This window comes from Misgurnus anguillicaudatus, chromosome 10 (genome assembly GCF_027580225.2).
Source record: "Misgurnus anguillicaudatus chromosome 10, ASM2758022v2, whole genome shotgun sequence".
NCBI classification, from domain to species: Eukaryota; Metazoa; Chordata; class Actinopteri; order Cypriniformes; family Cobitidae; genus Misgurnus; species Misgurnus anguillicaudatus.
In genome coordinates this window covers 38,095,911-38,113,551 of record NC_073346.2, presented here as the reverse complement: position 1 = coordinate 38,113,551, position 17,641 = coordinate 38,095,911, and the positions used below count along the sequence as shown (strand labels likewise).

Here is a 17,641-nt window from a genome sequence, read left to right as displayed (position 1 = left end):
GTCAAAGATGTCCGTTTTAGGTGCAGTTGGTTATTTTTCTGTCTGATGGATGAATGATTTGAAAGATTTAGAATGCTATTGGAAATGGACGTCATTTAAAATCTAGCCGTCCTGCAATTTAGGTAAAATTGCTGTTTACGGAAGGATTCAAAATTGCTTTTGAAGCTAAAAATAAATCAAACATTTAGCGTTGAGATAAAATGTCACCTTTGATTTTTTTTTAAACTGTCTTGTGGCTTTATTGTCAATGTAAAATAAAACTATTGTCGTATTTTCTACCCAGTCTCACAAATTTATGTATAGTCACGTCATTTTTTTTGTATTCTTTTTTGTGATACTGTCACGAATTTATGCGTTTTTCATGATCATATCACGAATTTCTGTTTATGTGTCATTGTCATGTATTGGTTACTCAACTGCTTTTTCCTACCCGGTCTCCTGAGGATGCGTATAAATAGCACGAAGTGTAAAAATCATGCAATACATACGCCAAATTCTACTGTGGCGTGCATATGATACGCAAGTGCTTCGATCCATTCACTTAAATGGTGCACCTTTTTTTGTCGTTTTATTTATTGGTTTCTCAATTTTTTTCTGTTTTTAAACCATTTTCGCTTGGGTTAAGGTTAGATTTCAGATTTGGTTAATGAGGTTATTTAATATTCAGGTTTCTCCATGTTTTTGTCCATATTTAAGCCATGGTCCCTTGGAGTTGGGGTTAGAGTTGGGGTTTGGGTTAGGATGTCATTTTTATATAACAAAAAGTTGTTCTAACCCTAAAACCAAGCGAAAATGGTAAAAAAATTGCAAAAAATGGAGAAACCAATAAATAAAAAGACAAAAAAGATGCACCGTTTAATGCATCGTTCGTGCTATTTATACGCATCTTCAGGAGACTGGGCTGGCTTTTTCCTATTTTCAAACCATTTTCGCTGCGGTTTAGGGTTAGATTTGGTGTTTGCATTAGGATGTCACTTTAAGTATTGGTTTATACTAGTTTTTCAGATTTATTTTTTAATATTTTCTACATTTTAAACCATTGTCGCCTGCCGTTAGATTTGGGTTTGGGTAAGGATGTCATTTTATGTAAATCTAACCCTAAACCGAAGTGAAAATGGTAAGAAAATAGGACAAAACAGTTGAGTAACCAATACGTGAAAATGGCACATAAACAGAAATTTGTGATACGATCAAGGAAAAACACGGAAATTCGTGACAGTATCACGAAAAAGAATCAAAAAATTACGTGACCATAGGTATGTAATTTTGTGTGACTGGGCTGCGTATTTTGCATGATGCATGATGCAAATTCTTAAAACATAAAAATCTACTTTTTTAGTTGATATCACCAATCTATCTTTGAAACTATCCGATTCATGTCATTCTGTTTTGTAACATCCACTTCTCACAATCTACAAATCAAATCTTACTTCTTGCCTTTTTGCAAATTAAATTTTTCATTTCACTAGAAATCTGTCAAATTTCAGGCGTAAAGTGAGTTTCAAAAGTCCGTTTTGCAACATTTCATTCAATTGACCAAGTGGGAAAAATCCAATTCCTGGGACATGATTGTTATCTGAGATGCCATGTTCCCAATAGGATCGGATTGGATGCGGGCAGCCATGGATAACCACACCTAACCAGTCATGTCCAAGACACAGTAAACAGAGATTCGTATGACAGCGTTCATAAATCCACATAGCCTCTCATCCCGGAGCTAATTAAAGTCTCTCCGTCGCCGAAGCGGCATTATCCCGACTCCTAATGAACAATCTTCTCCTTGATTTTCTCTGATTGATTCTCACCTTTTCATTCGAGTGGCTCACCTCATTAACTGCGTATTGTCTAGAACCCTCGGCCGTCGACGCCTTTCAGATTATTCGTCCGCCCCATGCCCGAGCGCTGTAATTAGACAGGAACATAATAAAGAGTATTCTTCATCAGCGGCCCACCTCTGCTTTAATCAGCCGGACACAATGAGATCTTACCGGTTCCCTTCTGATCGGCACGCAACTGTCGCTGGCTGTCGCCGTAGATTAAGAAAAGGGGCCGTTTGGTTGACTGAAAGAGCAGTTACGGCCGACAACGTTAATTCCCTGCCTGCCGGTTGAGAGATTGGGTTCTCATGATGAGATGAAGCCCATTTACGCTGCTTATTTATTTATTTCTGAGGAGAAGTAATCTAGTGTGCTCTTAATTGGGTCTTTTTTCCTGTCTTTCTGCAAAACAAGCACAGACTGATGAAGTACACAAGAAGAACAGCATTTGCTAAGTGCAGATTTGAGTTTTGTGCCTTTTACTTTATGTTTGCTACAGTAGTTTGATGCATAATCTCAACATACTAATAAAATTTTGTGCATGCGGTAAAACAGCCATATGCAATGATGCATTTCAAAAATATATTCATTTTGCATTTTAATTGTATTTTTACATTTGTGAGTCACACGATTTAAGAGATTAGTACAACTGTGGCTAATTTAACTTTGGTTCATTCGTCGTACAGGAAATAAAGGGTCAGATTAAGTTCATTGCATTGTGGTATAAGTACACTGTAAAAAAATTCCGTAGAAATTACAATGTTATTGCAGCTGGGTTGCCGGTAATTTTCCCGTAGATTTAAATGTATGTTATTTACTGGCATGAGTTTGTTCAAAGTTAAATAATTTTTTTAATATTAACAAGTCTTTATAAAACTATACAATAACAGCCTCATGCAAAGCATTCTGGGAACCAGAAATCATTAACAACCTTTTTCTGTTTTTTGCTTCAGATTTTGTTTCCCAGAATCTTTTGCTTGATGCTTATTTTTTAGTTTTACTCTGTAAAGTCAAAGACTTGTAAATGTTTAATGTTCATTTAACTTTGAACAAAATGTTGCCAGCAAAAAAACATAAATTTAAATCTACGGTAAGTTACCGGCAACCCAGCAACAATTTCTATGGATTTTTTTACAGTGTAGTCATTGTTTAGCTAGTAGATAACATCACACTATTATTTGGATAAAAGCACTTTCTGTATTGATGACTGTTACAAATACCCGTGAATTCTGGTGAAATACATTTTTCATGCATCATGTTGTACTGTAAGAAAAACTGTTTCTGGATCAGCCTTTTTGCCTATGAAGCAAAGGTGGAAGCATGCATGAACTGAATGGCATCCTGTTTAAAAAAAACATAACATCAACACTGGAATGCAATCTAAAGGTCTGCTGTGATGTTTTGTAGACATTGTTCGCTCTCTCTCTCTCTCTTTGTTTCTGACCATGTTTCTTTTATCCCAGGCTTCAGTGTGCACTCGTTCAGCAGAAATGGGCTGCGGGTTGAGGAAGTTCCGTCAGACGGAAGACAACAGTCCGGGAAAAATCTACTCCACCCTAAAAAGGCCACAGGTGGAGACCAAGACTGGGGTCGCCTACACCTATCAACACTTAGACTTCCTGGTGGGGAAAGACGGTAAGATATCTTTAGTTTAAGGTTTCTGTCTGAACATATACAAATTCGTTCATTGGAAGTGTTGCTATTAATATGAATAGGGGACAACACAATGTTTCAATATGGCCGCTCTCTGGCAATTGAAGTCCCGCTTTCCACCTAAAAGAACCAATCATCTATCGATCAAGACTGACGATTTTTGGGGGGAGGACCTCTGTATAGGGTAAAGTGAGACACTTGCCAACCTATGGGAAAAAATCTTTTTCGGGGCAATTTCAGCTTGAGAAACAAAAGTTCCCATGAAATAAAACCTGCAATTCTTAGTTTTAATGGAATATTGCAGTGTTCATCAGAGTTTCCCGCAGCACTTTGCAGTTCGGGTGGCCCGCCTAAGCTGGGAAACCCTACCGCCTTAACAAGGTCATAAAAATAATAATAATGATAACTTTGCTGCACAAAAGGCCTCAAGTGCCGTGGTCTGTCACTGTATGGAGGAAAGTTTATAAAACGCATGTCCGTGAGAATTGTAAGTGAACTTATGTTTTGGGTTTATTGTATTAGTCTATAGTTCTTGCAAATTTAAAGTAAGTTAGCAGGTGATTTTTGTTGTTTGAGCAACCTGCTAGCTAGGTTTAACGTGCCTGTTGATTCGATATACTGTAATTGTTGAGCGCTCTTGCTCATGTTATTTATGTGCATTATTTACATGCTACAATAGTTACACTCCTTTAAGATAATGTAATTAATAGTGGGAAATAATCCGTTTGTACAATCTTCGCGCTATCTATCATCGTTCGCCAGACGTTCTACAACATCTGCTTCAGTTTGTGTTTATTAACCCTTTAGTTTTACTTCATCACGCAGCTATTCCTGTTAGAGGTAAAATATTTAATTCATTAATAATCTAGTATGTGTTCATTTTCTGTGAAGAATTTTATTTGAGTGTTTTTATTAAAAATATTTTAATATTAAACATGACGCATACCCCCCTTTGATTGCCATGCCCCCGGATCCACCTTCCCGCCCAACCCTACCACCTTAACTAACACATTTTCTGTGGGAAACCCTGGTTCATTATAAAAATGTTTCTGTGTGGGTCATTTTTTTATTCATGCCCCCTTATAAATTTTTATTTTGAAATTTTTATAAACTTTAAAAATTTGAAAATGTACTTCCGCCCTCTTGTGCCGATCATTCACTGATGACGTCAGCTAGATGCCCACTCCAACTTTCAGTCTGCTGCGAGTTTCATTTCTGAATGAAACGCCTCATTTTCTATATCCAATCAATGCACAGTGGTGTACATGAACCATGCCCATTATTTTCCTATTGTGATTTGAAACACAAATGGATGAAAAAAGTTTCATCCTATCTTCATTTGTTCTCTTTTTATCTTTATATGGGTAAGTTTCTTCAAAAATACATAATATTTAAACAAAAAGCTGATATAATTGCATTTTTGTAAAGGACTTTCGTTAGAGATCAGATTCAGAACGATGATCAAAACATACACAGTAGTTTTTACGGTTTTCAAATCAGTGGATACTTGTTTTATAAGTGGGGTAAAAGCAAAATAGTGAAAAATAGTAAAATAGGGGTAATAGTGAAAAAATGGAAGCGTTTTCTCTTAATTGAAGAGATAACTCGTCAATGGCAGTGAAAGAGTTGAAAAGGGTCACATATTAAAATAAATAGAAATGTTTGTAAAAGTTTGTAAAAGATAAAAATAACGCAATTTCATAACGAAAATAAAATAACAGAGTTTCAGGGTCTAAATTGTATGCCATCCATGAAAGGAGATAAAAATGTTGAGGTAATGAATAATCTGAGAGGAACCTTTGAAACCAAATGTTTGCGCAATGCAATGTTTCTTGATTCTTTACTGCTTAAGAAATCCCCAAAGAGATGACACTAGCAAATGACGAACCTAAATCCTCCCAGAATACTCGGTGTGAATCACAGCTGTCTGGTAATACCACAATACCACATTTCCAGACAGACCGTACCCGTTTCTTCTGGAGTTGATGTGTTCCTGTGAGGCCGATTTCAGGTGAACAGTCAGGTGTCTGTGATCTGATGTGATGATGGTGAGACACTGGAACCTGCAGGCTGTGAGGTGGTTAATAGAAGAAACTCCTGAGGGTCTTGGCTAAATATAACCGTCAGTGTTGTTATTTCTCACAAGCTGAGCCCGAGTCGCGTCGTCTTCCTGTGTGTTGAGATGCAGTGCGAGCGAGAACTGTCAATGACAATGGCTAAGATCCCAGCAGATCAGAATAATCCTGTAATACTAAGATCTGTGTGTGCCAGCATACCCACATTTATCTCTGTCCTCCTTATTCCTTTATCCCACTAACACTTAAATCAAATCTTTTTGATCATTACACATCCAGGGTCTGAGGATGAGGATGTTGCAATACAACATCACGAACATGTTACTATTTTTCTACTCTCTGCAAAGCAGCTTTATTTATAAAGCCACATTATTTTTTTGGTAATGCATCAGATTTTGTAAGTAACAGGTTAATCTTCCTAATAAACTTCCTAGTAGTTTTTTTTAAAGATGGATCTTTAACAAAGTTGATGTCTATGAAGCTTTGGGAATTGATCACTTTATTCTTAAATTGTATGATATCTGACCATAGCTGGACAAACATAAACCAGATACTCTACCTCAAATGGCCAGTCACAAGATAGATGTTACATCTTGTATTGTTTGGTAAAGGTATGACTACGGTTGTGTCTCAATCTGCTTTCTACTTCATTAGGCAAGCACACTGCAGAAGGAGTCTGACATTTCTATGGCCCATTAGCAAAATCATAACGCAATGAAACATTAGCGCTGTTGAAATTCCCAAAATGCACCATTTAAAGCAGCTGCTCATCTTATACACTCATAATGTGTTTAACATGGTGGGCAACAACCTATAACAGATACACTGGGCTGTTTCAACCCATGGTTGGGGAAAACATCGACAAACCCAACAAATGGTTTACATTAATCATAAAATGTCCATATCTGACCCAAGCATGGGTTAAAACAAATCCCAGGATACACATATACTGACAAAAATACCTTGAATGCACTAAGGGCGGGATTTTCTAACAGCTTGCACCAGCACAAACCATCATTTTGGCCTTAACCCTGGAGAACCCAAGAAGATTTTGGGTAGCAACAATTAACATTGGCCAAATTTGACCTCGTGGGTTCTCCAGGGTTAAGGAACGACTGTTGGGATTTTTTAAACAAGTAACCGTTTATTTGGAATGCCAGAGGAATATATTATCCAAAAATATTGTTTTCCAAGCCATGTTATATTTTATTTGCTGAAGGAAATAAAAGAGGGGTCACCACCCAATATGTGTTTCAAAACTTATTGTAAACCTTCATTTTTTTTCCCTCTGGTTCTTTTCAGTGTACAATGGCTTCGTTAGCTGGGATTTCACACCCTAAAATTATAGCTGAGATATCTGTGGTGCTGAACTTAAGTGCATCAGGCGTTAGTAGTTCACCCGCACCTGAGGATCAACAGCTCTGCTTATTTGTGACCTGAACTAAATTGTGCTGCTCTTAATTGCGTTGGTCATTATGAAAATCAGCTTTTGTGCTTGTGTTATTTATTTTGTGTCTTTTTAGTACATAACCTGCATATATTACCACTCCCATAAGCTTTTTTGGAATTGCGCTCTTTCGCCAATTTGCCCCATTTAGTTAATCTGGCCCTATAAGTTACTTTGCATGAAAATGCCATTTAAATCCAATGGTTTGGTTTGTCCAAATTTCACCCAACCATAGGTTAACACAATGCAAAAGCTTTTTAAAAGTGTACCATCAAGGGCACTGAACAAAAAAAATGATATTATAGCAAAAGCAAATCACTTGTGGTGTTTTACAGCAAAACTTTTTAAAAATAAAAGTTTATATTTTTATTGTGTGACCTTCTAATAAACGGCTCATCTGTTTGCCAATGTCAAGACCCTTGATACACTCTAAAAAATGCTGGGTTATTTTCAACCCAGGGTTGGGTCAAAAAGGGACAATGCCAGCAGCTGTGTTAAAATTAACCTAGGAAATGTTTATATGTGACCCAACAATGGGTTGAAACAACCCAGCATGGGTTAAATTACAAAAAAAAGCCCAGCATTTTTTAAAGTGTAATTGTTGGTTTTGCATTGGCATATTCGAATAAGACACAACCCCTGAAAGAGAAAATTACTGGTGCGTCCTTTGCCAAATCAATTCAGATATACAGCTAGACATTTGAGATGATAGTTTTTCTGCACTGTTTGAGCTATGATCATAACCGACCAGTCATATATGACCTTGAATATGTGCGAGATGAGTGACTGTGTTCATTGGCGTGTATAAAAACTGATGTTCAGCTGTATTGGCTCATATCTCACAGTTTCGTCCATATGTCTCATTTCTCCGACTCTATTATTGCAAATATATACTGCTATTCATAAAGAAGTTGCAGATCATTTCAAAGGGTGGGGGGGAGGAGGTCGAGCAGCAAATGTTTCATCAACATGGCAAAGACAATAAAGTCTCTCACGCAACGCTGCCTCACATTGCTTAATGTTCCCTGACGCTGTGCAAGTGGCAACATTACATTGCGCATTTGTTAATCGCCTTAATCAAATTTATGCCTCTATGATCAAAACGTACCATTCATTACTTTCGTTATAAATGTAAGAGCGAGACATTGTGTCGAATTCACAGATGTATTAGAAATCGGCCCATCTATCCATTTTAACATGTTTTGGGGAAATTGCGACACGCACCAGATGTTGTAATTACGAAGGACAGATTCGGCTATCAATTTAATCGACTGCTTTGATTGCGCAGTAAAGAAAAATGACAGACGAGGTCTCTGTAACGTGTTGGTGCCATTAGAATCAAATGGTTTTGTATGTAAAGTGCAAAATGTGTAATATGTAAATATATACTGTGCTCAGATCTGCATTTGAAACAAGATGATAGAAATGTTGGATTTCTTAGTATAAACAAACGGTTCTTATCAAATTCAACCAAGGCAATAATGGTTTTCCAAGGTTTTCATGCTGATTCAGTTTTTCATTAGTTCTGGTCTGGTTCTGGTCTTGCTGGTGGTGTCATTCATTGTGACTTTTTGATCGATTTTGTGGACAAATGGGATCTTAATGCTGCTTTCAGACCAGCCGAGGTAGAGGCGTCAAGCGCGAGTGATTTCAATGTTACGTCAATGTAAAGACGCGTTGATGCGCGTTTGGAGGTCTCGCGGCGCGAATGAGGCGTTGCGCTAGACACGATTTCGCCTCATTCACGTGTCTAGTTTGAGCGTTGCCATTGCAAACGCGCGATTTGAAAAATTTAAACTTTGCCGTAAAAACGCACCATGTTAACCAATCAGGAGCTTGCTCTAGTAGTGACGTGATTACAGGAAACGAGCGTAGTCGCAGAAGCCTATGGAAAGCCCTCTCATGATGCGAATTTTTGCGTGAATGTCTTGATGACTAGAATTTCACGCACGAATGAAGCGAGTAAACTCAAAATGTTCAAGCGGCAAACTAGACGCGGTAGATGCGAATTTAACGCCTTAAACATGGCTGGTGTAAACCCACGGTAATGGTTAAGTAACTCGGCATCCTAAACTAAACATAATTATACTGATGACCAATGATGCATGATGCAAGAGCCCTACTGTATAAGCCAGCAACTTTAGACCGCAGAGAACTCTGGGCCGGATCCGCACCGGAGTCAGCAGCTCTGGTGTAGATCTGGCCAAGAGTTGGCAGCTTTGGTGCAGATCTGTCCCGGAGTCGTCTGCTGTCTGGGACATTTAAGCAATCGATTTAACAGAATTACACTGAATTAATGCTCTGTGTTAATTGGGATTTTTCCAAAAATGGTAAACTGGAAAACATCCAACTCTGTTGTTTTTGCAATACTGCTGTGCAAAAAACACCCACGTAAAGGGACCTCATACTAAGTTGTGTTACAAAAAAAACTATCAAACGAAATACACCAGCATGGGGCTTAAGATGCCTGGCACGTTTTTACTTCCCTCAAATGTGATTTCAAATGTTTAAAATGTCAAGATAAAGAAATAGAAAACGCACTTACCCGAGCCACGCTCGGCCGCATGGCACCCTCAAAATGTGCATATACGCACACAGCCCTGATGTAATCAGCAAACGGGTCCGATTATTAAAATATCAACACCTAATACCTTCAGTCAGGTTTGGCGCTCAAGGCCAAGACGGGGAGGGGAGGCTAAGACAGTTCGTCAGGGTGCACAGAGGTGTATTTGTGTAGGGGATTAAAGCAGGTGGATGCAGAGCTTCATGCTTTTATCCGACAGCCAAGCAGCGTGAAAATTGAGTCGGGGGCGCGGCGGGAGTCACATTCAGGAGAATTGGCAGTCATTTGCTCCCCAGCATTACCTTTCTTCATTTCAGCCTTGACAACTGCCACAGTCCTGATGAGTTCGGGCCCTGGGCCCTCAATCTTGCAGAAGAGCCACAGTTCAACCTGAGCGGGTGAAATGAAGGCTCTCTGTTGTTAGGTTAAGGGCTTCTGAACAAAGGCAGGTGCACCGCTATTACGCTCCCTCTAATGGTGGAGACAGCGACTCTTGGCTTCTCGTGAGATGGTCTGTAATAAAGATTAAATGGGGCATTTTCTTTCCACATTTAAAGTCTGTGAAGACCCTGTCAGTGAGTGCATTTACGCACATAGCTGCATGTTTTTATGTGTAAACACATGCACGATACGATGCTACTAGATACACTTGAGTGAATTTGTTTCTTGTGATCTTAAAACCCATTTGATCTAAAGGCTTCTGCATGAACGCGTGAAATGAGTTTTGTAGACGAATTCAAATTGTAGATATAAGTTTCTGTACAACCCTTACAGAAAAACTCAGGGTCACTCGCCATACGTACCTTTGCCTGTTTTTCTGCATGACCAAAAATACATTGCATCAGGTACAAATCGCTGCATCTTTCGATGCAATTCTGGATCTACCAATCAGGAATGAGAACTATATGTTTCATAAATTATAATATAATACAAGCAATAACATTTTGATGTAAAAGCTTTCGCATTCAGACATAAAAAGCTGTAATGCTTTGATTTGCAGGATCATTTGTGATATTTGTCTTGTTATGTTTTATCCCCGGGAGACTTCTTCCTTTTTAAAAGTCCACTCTTATCTTTCTTAAGTATATTCTGTCTTCAACAAACAACTAAAGTAAAGCTCAATGTGAGTTAAACTGTACACTGGAGGATACTTTACATCTAAATGGACATGTATGGCCTTTTCTCGAATAGGTAACAAAGCAAAGCTAGAAACGAGTTTTCCTTTTTTCAACAAATGTTCAGTGAAAGTTCAGGAGATGATTTACTGAACACTAAACTAATATACAACAACATAAACTGTTTTATATTCTTAAATCATTGAGGTTATTGCCACACTGTTACAAAAAAAAATGTGTAATGGTTTTATGAATTTCTACAATCTCAAAAAAGTGCATGAAGGTACAAACCGTATTGGTATCTCTAAGGTGCACGCTAGTAGCTTAGAAGTACATACTGGTACCTAAAAGGTACATATCTGTACCTAGATGCTACATATTAGGACCATTTGAAAGATACTGTCAAAAATGTACAACTTGAGAGTCGGGCTGGGTGGTATGAATGTATATTACCGTGAAATAAAATGTCAGACGATTTTTCTATTTTGTGCATACGCTGAATGTAAATAAGTGGGCGTGGCTAACTCGGCACTCCCGGTTGTTACTCTGGGTTCACACCAGACGCGAGTTCAACGATTTGCGCGAGTAGATTACATACAGTCAATGCAAAGACACAATCAGATGTGTCCTCGCGTGGGGCGATGTAAATGACGAGATATGGTTGGCGCATTTATCGTGAAAACACTAACTTTTCGCCTCAATCGCATCTTCGCCCAAAATATTCAACTGGAGCGAAAAATTCGCATTACACAAAGTTACATCCCGTGAGTAATCTAGAGAGAGTAAAGCAATGCCCTGCGTTTAGTGTGTACGTAGCATTAGACTGAGTGTGATGGAGAAACATGTAAAATATTCCACACATAACAAATGAACAAGTAATATCTGTAATTTCATAATAAGCACCAGTGAATGTGCTCAGGTGCTCGCGCAGCAGGTCTCTCACATGAGATCTCTTTAAGTGCCAAATAAGGAAAGCACTTCTCACACATAATGCTAATAGTTTTTCTGAACTTTATGCAAGCTAAGACAAAACTCGGTTTATATCAGTGACACGTGCGCTTGCTGGAGCGATGTAGTTTGATGCACTTTATGCTAATAGTGCAAACATATTTGATCAGAAAGACGAGAAAGAGTGCAGCGGTTAAGGTTTAATAGTAAGTAAAGAGCGACAAGACCTTAAACAGACTCCATGGTCATCGCCTCATAGCACCGGTCATATTTATAATATCTATATCAAGAGATCTTTTAACTGCTACAGTAAGAGTGATTTGATGCGTCGTCAAATCACCGGAAGAAAAATGCACGACTACATATTTTGAACGTTCTAAATGGGGGCGGGTCTTGAGGCGAGATGATTGACAGTAGATGATAACGTTCTTTGATTGACAGCTGCACAGGATGAGCTAACATTAGCCTGCTTTGCTCGTGTTTATAATAACAACAACATGATAATAACTTTATACGTAGTATAGTTACACAAAACAAACAACAACTAAGCCAAATTATGTTTTAGATATTTTTACCATTTTACATTACCTGAGTCCGCGGAAAAACTGGGCTGAAAACAGTACTCAAAACCTTCCTGACGAAAGTGCTGGCTGCATATTCAAATTTTCGAGTAGTGTTGTGTCAGCTGAGGGTCGCATTGATGTAAACAATAAAAACTCCCGGTGGGCTATATTTGTTGTCCTTACATTCACATACTGCACAGGTTCTACAGTAGTCATTTTTTTTATCAAGGGTTTTGGTGATTTCCCCTTCAGAGACGGTAAAAGCGAGTTACTTTTGGTTGGGTTCGTCTGCCGGCTAACTTCAAGTTGACTTGAGTTGATTTGAGAGCAGTAAAAGAAGTTATTAGGCTTGTTCAACTTCATGCGGCGCCGCAAGAACCGTCAGCCGGACGATGTCAAAGTACCGCGAGAGCGATTCGCGAAATCATACGGAGGAGTTTGCTTTTAAATCGCTCTCGCAGAACCTTGACGTCATCCGGCTGTCGGTTCTTGTGGCGCCGCATGAAGTCGAACAAACCTGAAGGCTGCATGGGTTAGTGGGTGGAGCTAATGACTCAGTGCATTCTGGTTAATTGAGTCCATTAAAGACTGTTACGAAAATTCAGCTTCAACACAATATCAATCTAATAATCGAAATCGTGCAAATTTCTTTTTTTCTCTCATGTAAAATGCAAATGGACATAAATTACCCATGATAACAGGCTAAAATGTCTAGGGTTCAATTCCGCTTTAAACATCACAACAACCAACTGTTGCATCGTTCAATGATGAAGTATCACAGCAACCAAAGCGATCAGCTTAAAAAAGCTGGCAGTCGGCATCCGCCTTGCGTTTTTAGCCGCGTTTAAAGGCTTTGGTGTGCACACCTCCTTACACTAACTTTAACTTGCCCATATTTTAAAACTGTGGTGAGCATATAGTTAAAAACTATAGTGAGTGGCACATTTCTGAAAATGTTTATATTCCAAGAATAATATAAACTAAAATAAACATTTATACCGTTACCATGAATTGACTCATTTTGTGAAACGGATTTTTAGTCATACCGCCCACCCCTACTTGAGAGTAGTCTATATTATACTGCGCATTAGTTACTTTAAATTATACATTAATAAATTGTTAGTGCAAAGATTTTACATTTAGCGCTACCTTTAACATATTAGATCAACTTATAAAAGTGTAAAACTAACAAAACTGGCAGAACTGTTAACGCGGTTGCGAATGTACCCTACATAAAGCTGTCAGTCAGTGGTGACAAAACATTGGTTTGTACTTTGTGGTGCTCTTGCGGTATGTGTTAAACATCAGATTGAAGTTGGTTGTGGATGTGAGCGGTGTCGTGCGTGTGCGTCTTCCCCGTCAACAGGAAGTGCAGATCTCTGCAAAGTTCCTTCCTCTGTCGACAGACCGAGAGTCAAAGCTCTGCTCGCTGCAATATGTTTCACATTACAGACTGCTTGTAGGGGAAGAAATTCATCTTACTCTGCTCAATGTCTTTCTCGTATAAGGGCAATGTTGTCTAAATGGCACATTCACGGCTAAACATCTTCACATTTTCCCGTGCGTGAGAATAGCCTGTCTTTGCATTGATCTGCCCGGCGGTGTCTTGATAAAGCTGGTTTGCTTCACGGTAGTAAGGTGGAGATGTTTGGCCTCGGCCCTGAATGTCATTACAGGCTTCTGCTTTACATCACAGCATCTGTTCCTGTCTCACTGCTAAAGAAGCACATTGAACGCTCACATGCTTGTTTTCTCAAATCAACATCACAGTCGTTTCAAACTCGCCGTATTGATTTTGCTGACATGCAATCATCAGGTTTTGCACGGGCAGGCTAAATAAAACCGATTTAACAAAGGAACGCTGTCTCTTATTGTGTTCGCAAGGGAGCAAAATAGAGAGATATGCATGTATATTTAAAGGAACAGTTCAGGCCAAAATCTTTTTACTTACCCGCATGCGGTTTAAACCTGATGGTGTGAAGGTCACAGAAGGCCAAAGCAGTACTTACTACATGCATTAAAAGCTTCTTTAAGCTGAAACAATACAGCAGTAAAAAATAAAAGGTCTTATTAAAGATTTTGAACGTCCCTTACCTAAATAGTTGGTGATGATACAGCGCTGTAATAAAATTTATAAAAGTTCAGCATATAATTAAATTAATTAAATTCCTCCTGAAGATGACAAATTTCTCTCTTAAACTCATATTTGATCATCAAAATGTTATATTTAAGCATTTTTCCTGTGAAAATAATTTTGTATTCATTAAAAATAGCTTGAATGTAACTCTACGCCTCTGCTTCATTTTGCATACATTGATCTATGAATATGCTAATTGGGCTCCGCCTCCACTTAATCACAGGTTGAACTTCACACTCCTGGTTACAACATGATTGTGACAGATAATGGACAGTTTTATACCGTATTCTTTATAAAACTGTTTTAAATCCCTAATGGCAGAGGCGTCATTGCCCATTCAAACCTCAGTTTTTGAGCCAAATGGATTTTACCTGCAACCTCCAAATCAAAAAACCTTGTTACTTGTCGTTTTATCTGTTTAATATAAACAATATTATCATTCATGTGCTGCAACCTGGTCACTTTTCAGAGATTTCCACTGTTTTGAAAGGGTTTTGATCGTGTTACATGTTATTTTATTCAGTTAGGGTCATCAGACGTCATCAGCATCTAAGCACAGTCACAGGCTCCTATCTGAAAAATGTAAACGTCATCAGAAACATTGACAACATTACCAAGTTCCCAGTACGGTGTTTACATCAGCTGTTTAGAAAACGTATGGTTTCAAATGTGACAGTATCAACGTTATATTAGTAGATTTTTATTACTACTTTTTCCCCAACTCGTACAGAAATTTCACTCGTGCAAAAACATGTGATCGCATGAAACCTGTGTAAGAAATCAGATAAAAACGAATGCTCAGGTGCATATAAAAAAGTGAATCTCTGTTTTTGTGTCTATACAGACTGATCTCACAGGAATTCGTACGTGTTTTACAAGTTGGCTAATTCGTATGAAGAGAATTGTACAAAAACGTGTTATTATTAAGAAGAAAATCTATAACAAAACCCCACTCTAACCATCATGCCCATTCAAACCGGGCATGGGTCCCTCAACACTGTAAAAAATCCAACTTTAAAATGTTCATTCAACAAAGAAAATTAAGTAACTTGAACAAAGATTTCTTTGTTGAAGGGTGTCAATTCATTATTTTGTGTTTACTGAATGAAAAAAAGCATAATCATTCAGCTAATATTAATATTATTTTGTTGACTGGACTTAGATATATAAGTTTTTGTCCAATTCGTTCACCCAACTTGCCAAACTGAGTAATCTAAACAAGCAATTTAAAAAAAACAGTTGTCGGAATGGTTCCCAGCATGCATTGCGACATGTTCACTTCTTTGATTAATATTTACTAAAAAAGATGACTGTTTTAATGTTTGCTGGCTTTATTAATGTTCTTATGTTGTTAATGTTAGTTATATGTTGTATTTGGAGTAATTTTAAAAGAATGATGTTTGTTCATTGTTACCATGATTGAGAAGTGTGTGTTCAGTGTAGTTAGTGCGCATCATTGTTGCCTCACAGCAAAAAGGTCTCTGGTTTAAGTCAGACAAAGACTTTGTTTATGAGACCTTTCTGTGTACACTCCCACAGTCCAAAACATGTAGATTAGTTGAATTTGGATATACTAAATTACCCTTTACCCAACTAAGTCACTAGTTGAGTAAACATAGAAATTTGCTTGTTACATCAGTTTAAGTTGGTTCAACTTGTCTGTTTAATATGCACAATATTATCAGTTCTGTGTGGCAACCTTGTTACTTTCCAGAGATTTTCGGCATTTTGATTGGGTTTTGATCATGTTACTTTATTTATGAGGAAGGCAGACACAACATTTTTAAATCATTATCGAGCATTAAAATCAATCACATGACTGTTGCTTATGTCATTTTCATTGTTTATATTTATGGATTTCAAATTACATTCATTTTCTAGCATAACACAGTTGCTGTGCAAATGCATTAATGGCACAATTAAACTAGTCATTAAACATAAATAAACAAAAAAATCCATTATAGATATAAATGTAATGCAAATATGTCATTATATTGTTTGAATTAATTGATAACAGTAGTCAATATTTCTATGTTTATTAATATTTCTTTTAATGTCTGTGTATGCACAAATTTCTGTGAGCTGTTCTTCCTTAAAATAAATCGGTGCATGACGTTTCTGCTTAATGGTGTCGACTGATGAATTTGCACATTAAAAACTAAATTTTTACCACAGCATGACTTGTAATAAAATATCTGAAATAAACAATGCCAACTGTAGGCTTTTAATAAATGTTAAGTATTTCATGCATTTTTATTTATTCATCAAAGAGGTCAAACAAATGATAACTAATTTCTGTTTCTTGGTGAACTATTGTTTTCAAAGTACAAAAGTTAACACACGTTCATGCATGTGTCAGTGTGGTTTCAGGAAATCTATTTGCTGCGGTTGCATTAATTAAAGGTCGTGAAGTTCCTACCACTTCCTGCGGCCGTTCAGTTCAGTGGCTTGCCTCGATCTTTCGATGTCTAAAGTCGTCTATATTTCTTGAGTGCTGGAATAAAGATAGAAAGAAATGTTAATAGGACAAGACAACAGTTAAAGTTTTTTTTCAGAGACTCCCTTTCAAGTTCACCAGCATGCGTTGAAATATGTTCATGCATTAGAAACACAGACGCTTATACCAGCAGTTGAAATGAAAGGCATGCTACTTTAAGTGACTTCAAATGAAAAGATGGCTTTTCAACATCATGAGATCGGTATTTGAAATCCAAAGTCTATTCATTGTGTTTACAGAACTCATAAGACTCCATTCATTTCTCTGATTGGACTCCAATTAAAGTTTTTATATCCCAGTATGGACAATGAAAACCCAGTTAAGCTGCTTTATCATTCACCAATTTTCTCTCGCATCTGTGAGTTTTAAACATTTCATCAGGTGTCTTTATTGGTTTTACATTTGCTCTCTTTAAAGATTTCATTGACTACCAAACACACTGATTTCTCGTATTGCCACCATCTAACTTGCACATCTTTGGACGCGTGTTTCCATGGAATCAGCCTCCACGCTGGAATCATGGAGCCGTTTCCATGACGATCTGCCACCTGTTGTTCCGTTCCTTTTCACAAGTCTGTCATGAGATGATTGGCAATTGGGAATAACGAATTATACAGGATGGGTCCTTTATAGAAGATCCATTGTGGTTCTTTTTTTCAGGTCTATACTAAATATTAACTGTTAAAGGTTATGTACAAATTTACTTTTAGCACAAGTAAACCTTTAAAACCAGATTCCCATTAAAATAAAAAATAAAAACGTTAAATAATAAATCAAACGTGTGTCAATACTGACCTACAGTGTCTTATTGCACTTCAATAATATA

The 17,641-nt window shown here is 37.6% G+C and overlaps 1 protein-coding gene across 3 annotated transcripts in view; it reads left to right on the top strand.

The window, feature by feature from the left end:
- rftn1b (raftlin, lipid raft linker 1b) overlaps positions 1-17,641 on the top strand; it is a 132,713-nt gene that overhangs the window by 16,380 nt on the left and 98,692 nt on the right. For all 3 annotated transcript variants that reach the window (XR_008645870.2, XM_055211365.2, XM_055211364.2), the window contains exon 2: positions 3,281-3,452. Coding sequence is in view for 2 of the 3 variants with exons in the window: in XM_055211365.2 (XP_055067340.2) it covers positions 3,308-3,452 (145 nt within the window). In the remaining variant the exon portion in view is untranslated. The remainder of the gene's footprint in view (positions 1-3,280; positions 3,453-17,641) is intronic.